We start from the raw sequence: 12,829 nt of genomic DNA on the forward strand, positions 1-12,829 counted from the left end.
TTGCCCAAGGTTTCGCCCTCTGCCTGGAATTGAACCCAGGTCTCTCACTTGCAAAGCGAGTGCTCTAACCACTGAACTACAGGACTCCACATAATAACAATACTACTAATAATTACAAATAATCAGCTGCGGCCGAAGGCGACTTAAAATCGTTCGTTTAAAAAAATAAAATAAAATTCTCGCGCCAAGCTTAAGATTTGAACGAAATGGACTTAAGTCTCAACCCAAGTGGAATTTCAGCAATAGGATAGGAAAATGTGGGGCTTTTCCCTGTTTCCTCCCCACCCCCCTCCCACCCCGTGCTCTGAGATGGGTGGGGATTGATTTGGGGGGGGGCGGTGTGGGGGGGGGGGGGGGTGTGGGGGGTAAGGGTGATTGAGAGAGAAAGGAGGAGGCAAGAAAGTTTTCATGTCTTTGGATGGTGGTAGTGGGGTGGGGGGGTGGGCATTCGGGCACCATTTACCCAGTCACCTACCCATGGGGGGCGCAGGGTGGGTGGGGGGGAGGAGAGCAGGCAGCGGTGGCCAGGGATGGGATTCTTTTTGCGTCACAAAAATTCCCACCTCTCCGACCACCACAATATGTTTTTTGTGCGTGTGTGTGGGGGGTGGGGGGGGGGGGGTTGGAGGGGGGAGAGAGAAAGAAGGTAAGAGTTAATTGACCTGAATCTATATATATATATATTTTCCTTTCGTAACTTTTTTTGTTATACATATCGCGCATTGAAAAAAAGTACCCCCAGAAAATTACAATTTTCTCTTCTGAATGTGCAGTACAAAAAAGGATATAAAATATGTGGTGGGGGTGGTTGGGGGTCGTGGGTGGGGGGGGGGGTGTGGTGCGAGGGGGGAAAACGGGGGACGTAGAAAATAGCTGGGAGTGGGTTCGAACGAATTGTCATGTTCTTCTTCGGTAACACTGTGCTCTTAACTCTTGCGTCAATTCTTGTCTGTTTCCCTCCTCTCTCACATCCCTCACACTGCCCGTCCCATAATTTTTTGGCTCAGGATCTTTCCGTCGCCGAGTAATTGGTACACGGTGGTGGTGGTGGAAGAGGGGGGGCTTTAGTTGCTCAGGGGGTACGTTGGGTTTCACCCCTCCCCGTCCGACCCGGAGCCATGGCAACTTGGAGCGGTTTTTGAAGAGCTGTTCGATGGCGATGTAACGGACCTGTAGCTCGGACGACAGAGAATCTTTCTCCTCCAACTCCTGTGTCAACTCCTCGAAGACGTCTGCAGGCGTACACAGAGAGGGAGGGAGGGAGGGAGAGAGAAGGGGGGGGGAGAGAGAGAGAAGCGTGTAAGAGCGGTAAATCCCAAGCAATAATAATAATAATTCTTGAATTTGTATAGCGCCTTATCGCGTCCTCGAAATGTCTCAAAACGAACAAATCACAGAAAGCACAAAAAATAAAACTTACCTTTGATGTGACCCAAGAGCTCATCGTTCAACTGTACCAAGTCCTCAACACTGGAAGCGTTCACTGCAACACAGCAACACACAAACTGACTGTTTGTGTCACACACATTCATTCATCAACACTGGAGGTGCTCGGTGTAACACACACACACACGCACACACACACACACACACACACAGTCATCAACACTGGAGGTGCTCGGTGTAACACACACACGCACACACACACACACACACACAGTCATCAACACTGGAGGTGCTCGGTGTAACACACACGCACACACGCACACACACACACAGTCATCAACACTGGAGGTGCTCGGTGTAGCACACACACACGCACGCGCACACACACAGTCATCAACACTGGAGGTGCTCGGCATAACATACACACACCCATGCGCACACACACACACACACACAGTCATCAACACTGGAGGTGCTCGGTGTAGCAGACACACACACACACACACACACACAGTCATCAACACTGGAGGTGCTCGGCATAACATACACACACCCATGCGCACACACACACACACACAGTCATCAACACTGGAGGTGCTCGGTGTAACACACACACACACACGCACACATACACACAGTCATCAACACTGGAGGTTTAACACATACATACACACCAAGACAGACTACATATCCACACGTGTGTGTATCATATATATATATACGGTGACGAGACAATAATCAGTAATGAGCCTAATTACTAAACCCCAACAATGTGTCTCAAGTGTCCTCCCCTCTCCCCTAAGGCCCCCCACCTCTTCTCTCCAATCAGATTTGTTTCGGCCACAAAACACACAGTCAATTCACTTCACAGCGTATCCTGTGAAGCGCTTTGAGACGTCTCGAAGACGCGATAAGGCGCCGTATCAAATGCAAGGATTGAGTCATAGAATCATAGAATGTTACGGCGCAAAAGGAGGCCATTCGGCCCATCGAGTCTGTGCGGCTCTTCGACAGAGCAAGTCACGTTCACTAACCCCAATCACCAGCTTTCTCCCCATAACCCTGCAAACCCGTCTTCCCCAGATACCTGTCCAGTTCTCTCTTAAAGGCTGTTATCGAATCGGACTTCACTGCCCTTTCGGGCGGATCATTCCAAATCCCAACAACTCGCTGAGTGAAAACATTTCTTCTAACCTCCCCTCTGCTTCTTTTGGTAGATATCTTAAGACTGTGACCACGAGTCACAGTCACACCTACCAGCGGAAACAGCTTTTCCCTATCTCGCCTGTCGAAACCTTTCATGATCTCGAAGACCTCTATCAGGTCCCCGCGTAACCTCCTCTGTTACTGTTGTTATTGTTTGATGTTATTATTATTCCGCCGGCTGCAGCCTTCTGGAGCACAGGGTTCCTCATTCCCACCAGAACATTGGAACAGGAGAAAGCCGTGTTAATAATAGTAACAATAACAACCCCTGCATTTGAGATAGCACCTTATCACGTCTTCGAGTGAATTAACCCTACAGTTTGTGGGCAAAACGCGGCAGCCGATTGCGCGCAGAAAGAATGGTGGATCGAGTGACCAAATTTTGTATTGTTGGTATTATTATTTTTGGTGGAAGGAATTATGACAGCGATCCGCCGATCGACTGACGAGTGCGTTCCTACTTACTGCCGGGTAAACAGAGGTGTGTGTTTGTGTGTGGAGTAAGGAAACTTGCCCAAAGTTTCTCCTGGCCCCGGGAAGCAAATCGCTTGCGAGGCGAGAGCTCTAACCAGTGGATAATGGTAGAAGATCTTTGGATCCCCTTTCTGGGAGCCCCTTAAATGACACACGTGTAGGAGTATCTCTGCTGGATCCCTGTTGGCTGGTGGTGGGAACATGGCGAGCTCGTTGGTGAGATCTGAGCAGCGAGACTCCGGGACTTACGTTCCTCTCGGCTCCTGTGACGATGCCGTTGCCGGGACCTGGCGGTTGTTCCCACCGAGCGAGGCACCCCCCTCCCATTCCTCCTCCTCCTCCTCCTCTGCCCGCTCTCCGTCTCTTCCTCGCCCTCCTCTTCTTCCTCTTCTTCTTCCTCCTCCTCCTCCTCTGGCGACCACCGGACGCAGCCCCGGCCAAAGCCGCCCCCGGACGTGCCCAGCATCCCCAGCCGGAAGGCGCAACCCACCTCGCCCTCAAGGATACCCCGAGCGCACTCCGAGAGTCCCCGGGGGCCGCTGTCCGGCCAGCAGGGGGCGTAGCGCGGCAGCTGCGACCCCACCAGCAGCGTGTGGCCCGGGTGCAGGTGTTGGAAGGGGATGGAGTCCAGGCTGGAGCCTGTCCTCAGCGAGACTCGGGGGCTGTCCTGCTCGAGGTCAGCCTCTGCCTGCTGATTCTGGGCGTACTGCACGATCTGGCTGATCTTCCGGCTCAGCACGTCCTTCATGTCCCTGTAGGTGCTCCTGGACACCTTGGGGCGAGGCAGGTCCTGGTTGGCGATGAGGTGACATTTCTCGAAGCAGTCCCGGTGGCCTTTCAGCGACTGGGTGTGCAGGAGAGTGGAGCGGGATATTCCTGGAACGCAGTAGAGGAACCATCATTATCATCATAATCACCACCACCAACACCACCACCTGTGGAGTCCTGTAGCTCAGCGGTTAGAGCACTCGCCTCGTAAGCGAGAGGACCCGGGTTCGATTCCCGGGCAGGGGGCGAAACGTTGGGTAAATTTCCTTACTCCACACACACACGCGCGCACACACACACACACACCACTTTCCTCTCTCCAAAACATGGGCATTCAATGAGAAAGGTGTCGAGATGGCTGAGATCATTGTGGGGGAGGGTGGGGGAGGGAGGGGGGAAAAAGTCTCCACATAATAATAATACTAATTCTTGCAATTTGATCCGGGGCCTTATCACCTCTTCGAGACGTCTCAAAGCGCTTCACAGGATACGCTGTGAAGTGAATTGACTGTGTATTTTTGTGTGACGAAACGCGGCAGACAACTGCGCGCAGCAGCGTCCCCACAAACAGTCGTGGATTGAAATGACTAAATTATTATTATTTAGTCTTTTAAGGAATTATTACCCCCGGAAAAGCGATCCACCAATCGACTAACAACCGGGTTCTCTACTGACTGCTGAGTAAACAGAGGCGTGTGCGTGTGTGTGTGCGTGTGTGTGTGTGGAGTAAGGAAACTTGCCCAAAGTTTTGCTCTGCCCCGGGAATCAAACCCCGGACCTCTCGCTTGTGAGGCGACTGCTCTAACGCTGAGCTACAGGACTCCACTTGTTCTAAGGCCCCTAAGTTCAGTGCGTGTGTTAACCGCGCCAGCGGTGTTAACAAGCTCATCACAACACGGGAATTTTCACAGAATTTCCCCGCTCGCCTCCTCCTCCCACCTCACCAAAATTTTTCTCGAAAGCTGATAGGAAGTGTGGCAGAAACCACCCCCACCTTACGCCTCGGGCTTCTTTCCCTGTGAAAGCAGGAGATCGAGTCAGCCACTGAGTCATTCAGCTCGCTTTCCTGTTCATCCTCCACGGCCTTGCTCCCCCCCCCCCCCCCCCAACCCCCATCTCTGTGACCTGCTAATGCCCATATCGATCTGTCCGCTCCCTCCGCTCAGCGGACTCCGGTCTGCTCCACGTCCCCCGCTACGCCCGTCCGCCCCCACCATCGGCGGTCGGACCTTCAGCCTCTCCCGGTTCTCCTCCCACACCCCACCACTCTTTGGAACTCCATCCCACACTCCCTTCGCCTCGCTCCCTTGTCTCCTTCAAGGCACGTCTCAATTAATTATTATTATTATTAATATTAGTTTTAGACCCTCCTCTCTGACCGTACCATAGGCCACCCTCTTACCCCTACCCTCCCTAGCCTCCACACCTCCCCTCCCCCACTCCCTCACCCATCCCGCCCACGCAGCTCGGGTCCAAATCCCTGACTGGACTGCGCAGTGTTCAAAGCCACAAAGAGCTTCGGGAAAAGGAACGGAACTCTCGCTAAACGCACAGAGAGCACAGCCACTACACTCCGCGGGATATCCCGTGAAGCGCTTCGAGACTGGCGTGAGAGCTCACCGTGGGGCTTGAACCCACAATCTTGTGAACGAACACCTGAGAGCTCACTGCTCACAAACCACAGGAGCCGAGGGATGGGGGGTGTGGTTGGGGGGGGTGGGGGTGAAATGCCAGAGCTCTGAAACGCCTGGTAACAACTCCGTGACCTGACACAGCGGCGTTTGAGGAGAACCGAACACCCACCCCACCCACCCCACCCACCACACACACACACACACAAACACACACACAAACAACCGCCCCACCCTTCTGACTTCCCCTAAATGCACAGCGTGGTGGTTCTGTACGGATTATAAACCTCCCCTCTCGCATTTTGCAGAGACCGGGGGTTGCTGTTAAATTCCGATGGTTTAACACTACGCTAACCGGTTGCCACACAATGCAGTCTGCTCGTGACGTCAGCGCCAACCACAACACAGAGAGAGAGAGAGAGAGAGAGAATATGGCCTCCCACACACACAGACACACACACACGCGAGTCACACAAGTGCTGAGACTTCATTTTGTGGCGCCCGAGTTTGGGACTTTCAGCTCACAGTGTCGGCCGACTCTGCAGTGGTGAACGTGTGAGTGGTTGAGTGAGAAAGGCGTCCCTATACACACACACACACACACAACCCATCGCTATGCTTACGAGTATCCAAACCACATGACAATAATCACGACAAGCCTTCCATTCGATATAGCGCCTTATCGAGTCTTTGACACGTAGCAAAGCACTTCTCAGAATATACCGTCACCTGAATTGACTGCGTATTTTGGACGAAACAAACAGTAGTGGATTGAGCGACTGCATCATTATTATTCTCATTGTTTTTTTAAGTGATTATTACCACCCCCCCCCGCCACCCCCCGGAAAAGCGATCCGCCAATCGACTAACAACCGGACTCTGCTAAGCAAACAGAGGTCTGTGCGCGGAGTCAGGAAACTCGCCTAAGGTTTTGCCCTGACCCAGGCATCGAACCCAAGCTGAGGAGCTCCCCTCATGAACAGTTTCCATTTGCCTGGTGCGGAGTCTGAGTTCTCCTTTCCCTCACCTCTTGCCAACCCGCGCCTGATACCTTCCCGGAATTAGATAAACAGATTGCGTCCCTCCAGGGAGAGAGAGAGAGAGAGAGAGAGAGACGCAGACAGAGAGAAACAGGGACAGAGAGAGAGACAGACAGACAGACAGACAGACAGACAGAGAGAGAGAGAGAGAGAGACACAGACACAGACAGAGAGAGAAACAGAGAGAGTGTATTCCATTTCAACCAATCTATCGCTGGGATTTCCACGTGCAGACGGGATGCATGGAGTTCTCGGTTTGTTCGGATGCTCTCAGGCACCGCGTGCGTTACGATGCCTGAGAGAACGCAGGGACGATTACTGTTGTTAACTGGGGGCAAACTAGCAGCTGCGGCCGTCCCAGTTCTATTTATAGGTTCAATCGATTAGCTCTTACGCCGCACGCCAATCAGCCGAGTTAAAGGTAACCGCGGCCGACGTGTGGATTGAGCCACCGAACAGGATTACTGACGGATTCTCTCGGGATTAGAGCGGTGTCGGTGGGGGAAGGGGAGGACGCAAAGAGGAGCGTGAGGCGAGTCAGAGTACGGTCAGATACGCAGCTAGTTCAACGCTACAGGACATTCCGTGAAGCGCTTCGAGACGTCTCGGAGTCGCGATAAGGCGTTCTATCAAGCGCAGGATTATTATTATTATTATTCACGCAACTTTCACAGCTGCAGAAGGCCCGAGTTCCGTCTCTGGATGAGTTCTCTCTCCGTTCAACTCACTCTCCTGCCTTCCCCCACCCCCCCCCAGCCTTAATATAGTATTTCCTATCATCGTTAGACGACGAAAAAGACCATCTAGTTTGCCTTCTACCTTCCTGATTATCACATAGTAATAAAAATAATAATCCTTGGATTTGATATAACGCCTCATCACATCGTTGAGACGTCTCAAAGCGCTTCGCAGAATATACTGCAAAGTGTTTGTGGGACGTTATTGTTATGTTATTGCTGTGCACAAATAGACTTTGAGGGAACAACCCGTTGTATTTGCAGAGCATCCTTCACGCAGGAAAACATCTCGGAGTGTCGTCCTGCTGTGAAAAGGCACTGAGTCAAACCCAAGGTTTATTGTAAGGGAGGTTCGAAGTTGCGCTGAGCCTGCAAGAGAGAACTGGTTGCGTTAGCACGCAACTAACAACACGCACCAACTTGCTTTGCAAATCACTACCTCAGTCTGGCCCAAAACAAATCCACATGCGTCACAATATCTCCCTAGAATTCTCTGCCAAAAAAAAACTCCCTGTTAAATTTCCGGTGAATACTACCCCTCCCTCACCAACTTCTAATAATAATAATCCTTGCATTTGGTATAGCGCTTTTCACATCGGGAACACACTGTAAAGTGAATTGACTGTATATTTGTGGGCGAACGCGGCAGCCAATTGCACACAGCAATGTCCTACAAACAGTCATGGATTGAAAATGACCAATTTATTATTGTTTTTGGTTTTGGAGGGATCATTATTAGGCTCTGTGTGGAGTAAGGAAACTTGCCCAAGGTTTGGCCCTCTGCCTGGAATTGAACCCAGATGTCTCGCTTGCAAAGCGAGTGCTCTAACCACTGAGCTACAGGAGAAGTTATTAAACTATCCCCCTCTCTCTCTCTCTCTGTCTCTCTCTCTCTCCTTCCTCCAGATCATTTTTATTTTAAATTTTAAAAAAAAGGATGTTTAAAAAACACCCTCTTAGAACTATTCGAAAAGAGAAGGGAGTTTCTCTCCGACTCTCCCGGCGTCCTGGCCAACAATCCCCCAAATAAGAATGGTCACTCACTCCACGGCTGTGAATAAAATAGGTCATTTGGATAATCCAGTTTACAAACTCCAATTGAGGCAACCCCTCGGTCCGAAATGCCACCTTAAATTAAGAGTTTCTTCTCAATTATCTCCTAATGCAACGCTGTTCCTGTGGAAACTTAAGTAATCCTGCCCTCGACGTACTTCCTGGTCTGTTGAAGCGTCTCAAACGTCTGTAAGGTGCTTTGAGACAACAACTTGTGTTTATGTTTAGTGCCGTCCATGCAGGATAGAGTGAATAATAATAATCCTTGCATTTGATCACGTCGTCGAGACGTCCCAATGCGCTTCACAGGATATACTGCAAAGTGGATTGACTGTATTTTGTGGGCGAAATGCAGACGCCAATTGCACGCAGCAGTGTCCCACAAACAGCCGTGGAGTGAGAGACCATTTTTATTTTGGGAGGGCAAGGGTGGGGTGGGAGGGGGGGGATCGTTGGCCAGGACATCAGGAGAGAGAAAGTCCCTTCTCTTTTAGGGTAGTGCTATAGGGTCTTCAACTGGACAGTTGGGCAAACGGGACCTTGGTTTAACGCCCCATCCCAGGGCTGTATTGGAGCATTAGCAATTCCAAGAGTCCTGAAGCGGAGGCTTGAACCCACAACCTTCTAACTCAGAGGAGAGAGTGGAGCCAGGATACGTAATGTTTAATGCAAACATAGAATCATGAGAGGTAAACCGAGGTCCCGTCTGCCTATTCAGGGGGACGTTAAAGATCCTATGGCACTGTTCGAAAAGGAGTGTCATGGTTGACAATCACCCAGATAAAATGAAGTAGGTCACTTCATGGCTGTTCGCAGGCAAATTACTATACACAAATTAGCTGCTGTGCGTTCGCCTCAAAAGCCCCGTCACTACACTTTACTGTTTAGAGCTTCGGAAGCGATCCTTGCAAAGTGAAGGGCGCTACACCAAACGTAAGGATTCTTATTTATGTTTATTATTATCAATAATAATTTTTTTTTCAAATTATTAATGATCGTAATCATGCGTGGGCTCATCAAATGTGAAACACTATAGATAGAACCCATTGGGATGTTTATTATTCTTATTATTATTAAATATAAGAATTAATAAACACCCCCAATTGGCTGTGTCTATATACTGTACCATGTTTAGTGAGTTAGCACAGACAACAACATAGCCCACATATCCGGCTACTGTTGCTGTATATTTCTAGGGTTCTAACCCTTCATGTGAAGACACCCTTTCTGGTCTTCACGATGGTGAACATAGAATTCGCTCAGTGAAAGAAGTCCAAGGCCCATCCAGTTTGCCTTCCACCATCCTGGCAGCCGCCTGCATATGTCATGTCCCAACCTATATACTGTATTATCCCGAGATATTATTTTATTATTACAGAACTCGATCTAATTTGTTCTTGGGGTGGGGGGGGGGGGGAATCAACACTTTCTGCTTCTACCGCCTGTCTCCCCAGGGAGCTTGTCCCCTAAGTTTACCACTCGCTCACTGAAGTAGTGTTTCCGCAGATTTGTTCTGGATTTACCGCCCCCTTCAATCGCTGGCCGTGTGCTCTGGTTCCACTGTTCAGGACGAGGTAAAACAGCTTATCAGGGTCTACATTATGGAGTCCCTCAACCTGCTCTTCTCCAGCGTGAACATGCCCACTTTATCTAATCGCTCCTCGTAGTTCAGTCCCTTCATCCTCTCAACCCCCACCCTCTGTACCCTCTCACTCGGTTTACCAAGTAGTAAATAGGAACCCAGTTGGTTAGTCGATTGGTGGATGGCTTTTCCGGAGGTAATAATACCTCAAAAAAATAAATCCAGGAGAGTTTGTGGGACGCTGCTGTGTACAATTGGCTGCCATGTTTCGCCCACAAAACATACAGTCAATTTCACTTTACAATATATTCTGTGAAGCGCTTTGAGACGTCTGGGAGACGTGATAAGGCGCTGTATCGAATGCGAGGATCATCATCATCAATCTTTCCACTATCCTTTTTGTATTGCAGCGACCGGAACTGCACACAGTATCCAATTGCAGTCACACCAAAGATTTATAAGGTGGTAGGATTGTCCCACTATTTCAGCGCAATATTGGCCTTTTGGGAATGAGGAGGATAATAATAACAAAAATTATCCTTGAGTTTGATATAGCATGTTTTCAAGACGTCTCAAAGCGCTTCACAGGAAATACTGTAATGTGCGGTGACTGTGTATTTTGTGGATCAACGAACCCGAGGCGTTAGTGGTGGTGAGAGGGAGGGAGTATCGGGGGGGAAAGGTGAAGGGAAAGAGGTGCAGAGAAAGCTGGAAAGGTGTTGAGACAAGGGTCAAGTGGTACCTTCGATGCTGAGTTCAAAACAGAGGTGGCAGAACGAGAGCATCTCGGTCTCGGTCTCCGTCTTACACACGCAGCAAACATTGTCGTCGTTCAGGTCGATGTTAACAAACTGCTCTTCGTTCATATCGCACGGCTTGAAAGAGACGAAACAGGAATCATATCAGAATAAACGTCGACATCAAAGACTCGCAAACCCCACGCTGTGCGGAGACAGCAAGTGCCAGAACCTAATTACACTTCCTTGTGTTCGACACTGCGCCTTTCAAGTCAAAATCTGTCTCGAGCCATTTCACAGGATGTAACGTAAAGTGTAATGACTATAATTTGTAGGTGAATGGTGTAATTTCTCCCTCTCTCCCCCCAGCCCATCCTCCTCCCCCACAGTTAAGTTAAGCAGATGAGGTCATTCACCGAAATGTTTGTTTTGCCATTTTATTAGATTATTACGGCGGATCTTTTCATCCCATTTCAGGGCATTTCCTCCATTCCTTTCTGTCTGTGTCCCCTTAATCAATAGCCTCACTGTCGGTGTTCAAGTCCACCCATTCACATTTCCTTGCAACATCCCAGGCTATTTGAAGTTAAATTGGGGCTAAAATTAGCCTCAACGGCCCTGGTTTACAACAACCATTGCACCTGTACATAAACCACATCAGTCATGGAATCATTGAACCAGGAGGAGGCCATTCCGGAGGTAATAATCCCGTAATTCTTAAAAAAAATAAATTGGTACTTCAACCCACGACTGTTTGTGGGGACGTTGCTGTGCGCAATTGGCTGTCGCGTTTCGCCCATAAAATATACAGTCAATTCACTTTGCAGTATATTATGATAATAATAATAATCCTCGCATTTGATACAGCACTTTTCACTTCTTCTAGACGTCTCAAAGCGCTTCACAGAATATTGAGAGGTCTCAAAAATGTGATAAGGAGTCCTGTAGCTCAGTGGTTAGAGCACTCGCTTTGCAAGTGAGAGACCTGAGTTCAATTCCAGGCAGAGGGCGAAACCTTGGGCAAGTTTCCTTACTCCACACAGAGCCTAATAATAATCCCTCCAAAAAACAAAACAATAATAAATCGGTCATTTTCAATCTACGACTGTCTGTGGGACATTGCTGTGTGCAATTGGCTGCCGCGTTCGCCCACAAATATACAGTCAATTCACTTTACAGTCTATTCTGTGAAGCGTTTTGAGACGTCGAGAAGCCGTTAAAAAAAGCGGTGTATCAAATGCAAGGATTATTATAGGATTACTATTATATGCAATGATATATGCAAGGATTATCATTATTATATTTTATTACTGCCTCGTCCCGTCCACTCAGCCTATTGCGAGTGTGTTTGTTGACACACAGTCATGCAATATACCCCCACACCGCCGTCTGCTTGTAAAGTCTTTGTTTGAACACATTTTAGAGATACGCAGTTCAAACAAATTCCCAGTCTAATAACCGTCTGCGATGATGGTGACAAAGAGGTCAAGAGGGCCAAACTCTGTCTGGCTTCTCACCAACAACAACATATTGCATTTTTTAACAGAGCGTTTTGAATTTAACAACAATAAAAGCACTTGCATTTGGCATAGCGCCTTATCACAGGCAGAGAACAACCGGGTTCCTACTTATTGTTAGAGGCGTGCGGAGTAAGGAAACTTGCCCAGCGTTTCACCCCTCCCGGGAACTGAACCCGGGAACCCTCTCGCTTACGAATATTCGACGTTTGCAAGTTTCGGGAGGATATCCCAAGCCGCTGGACGAGGAACGGTTTGCACCCGAGCTGCGATTTGGGATCAGAGAGGGGGGTAACCGGCAATACTTCAGGGCTGATCATCTCTCTCCGCAGTTTACATCTTAAAAAAAAAAATTGGCTCAAGACCGGGCAATGAAATCAGACTTTGCGGAGAAGAGAAAGAGAGCGAGAAGAAGAATTTAGCTCCGATCGAAAATGGCGCAGTTCACAGTCCTCCTGCGAACGGAAGGACATTAACCTTGAAACCACCCTCCAAACTCCGCAGGTCAGGAAACCACACAAAAGTGCTACCTCGATCCGGTACACAACATCAATACTTGCTTCCCATTTCAGAGTCACATTACAGCCACAAATAGCAGGTTACATTAGCAACCAACTGTACAAGATTGCATCACGCCGACTGCATCCGGTCTGGACGAGGCCCATTAAAAAAAAGAACCAACAGCGCACAGCGGTAGC

The 12,829-nt window shown here is 49.2% G+C and overlaps 1 protein-coding gene and 1 non-coding gene across 2 annotated transcripts; one reads left to right on the forward strand and one right to left on the reverse strand.

Moving 5' to 3' along the window:
* Nucleotides 1-832: 832 nt before the first annotated feature.
* Nucleotides 833-10,899, reverse strand: LOC103172226 (protein EURL-like). Its single transcript, XM_042334386.1, has 4 exons — nt 10,620-10,899; nt 3,316-3,942; nt 1,421-1,483; nt 833-1,232 (listed from the first exon to the last, which is right to left on the reverse strand). Exons 1-4 carry the CDS (start codon nt 10,741-10,743, stop codon nt 898-900), a joined length of 1,149 nt encoding a protein of 382 aa, XP_042190320.1. The 5' UTR covers nt 10,744-10,899; the 3' UTR covers nt 833-897.
* On the forward strand, nt 4,009-4,082 carry trnat-cgu. The gene has a single exon. It is a non-coding gene; the product is annotated as a tRNA-Thr (tRNA).
* Nucleotides 10,900-12,829: the final 1,930 nt, after the last annotated feature.

This window comes from Callorhinchus milii, unplaced genomic scaffold (assembly GCF_018977255.1).
Source record: "Callorhinchus milii isolate IMCB2004 unplaced genomic scaffold, IMCB_Cmil_1.0 Scaffold4, whole genome shotgun sequence".
NCBI classification, from domain to species: Eukaryota; Metazoa; Chordata; class Chondrichthyes; order Chimaeriformes; family Callorhinchidae; genus Callorhinchus; species Callorhinchus milii.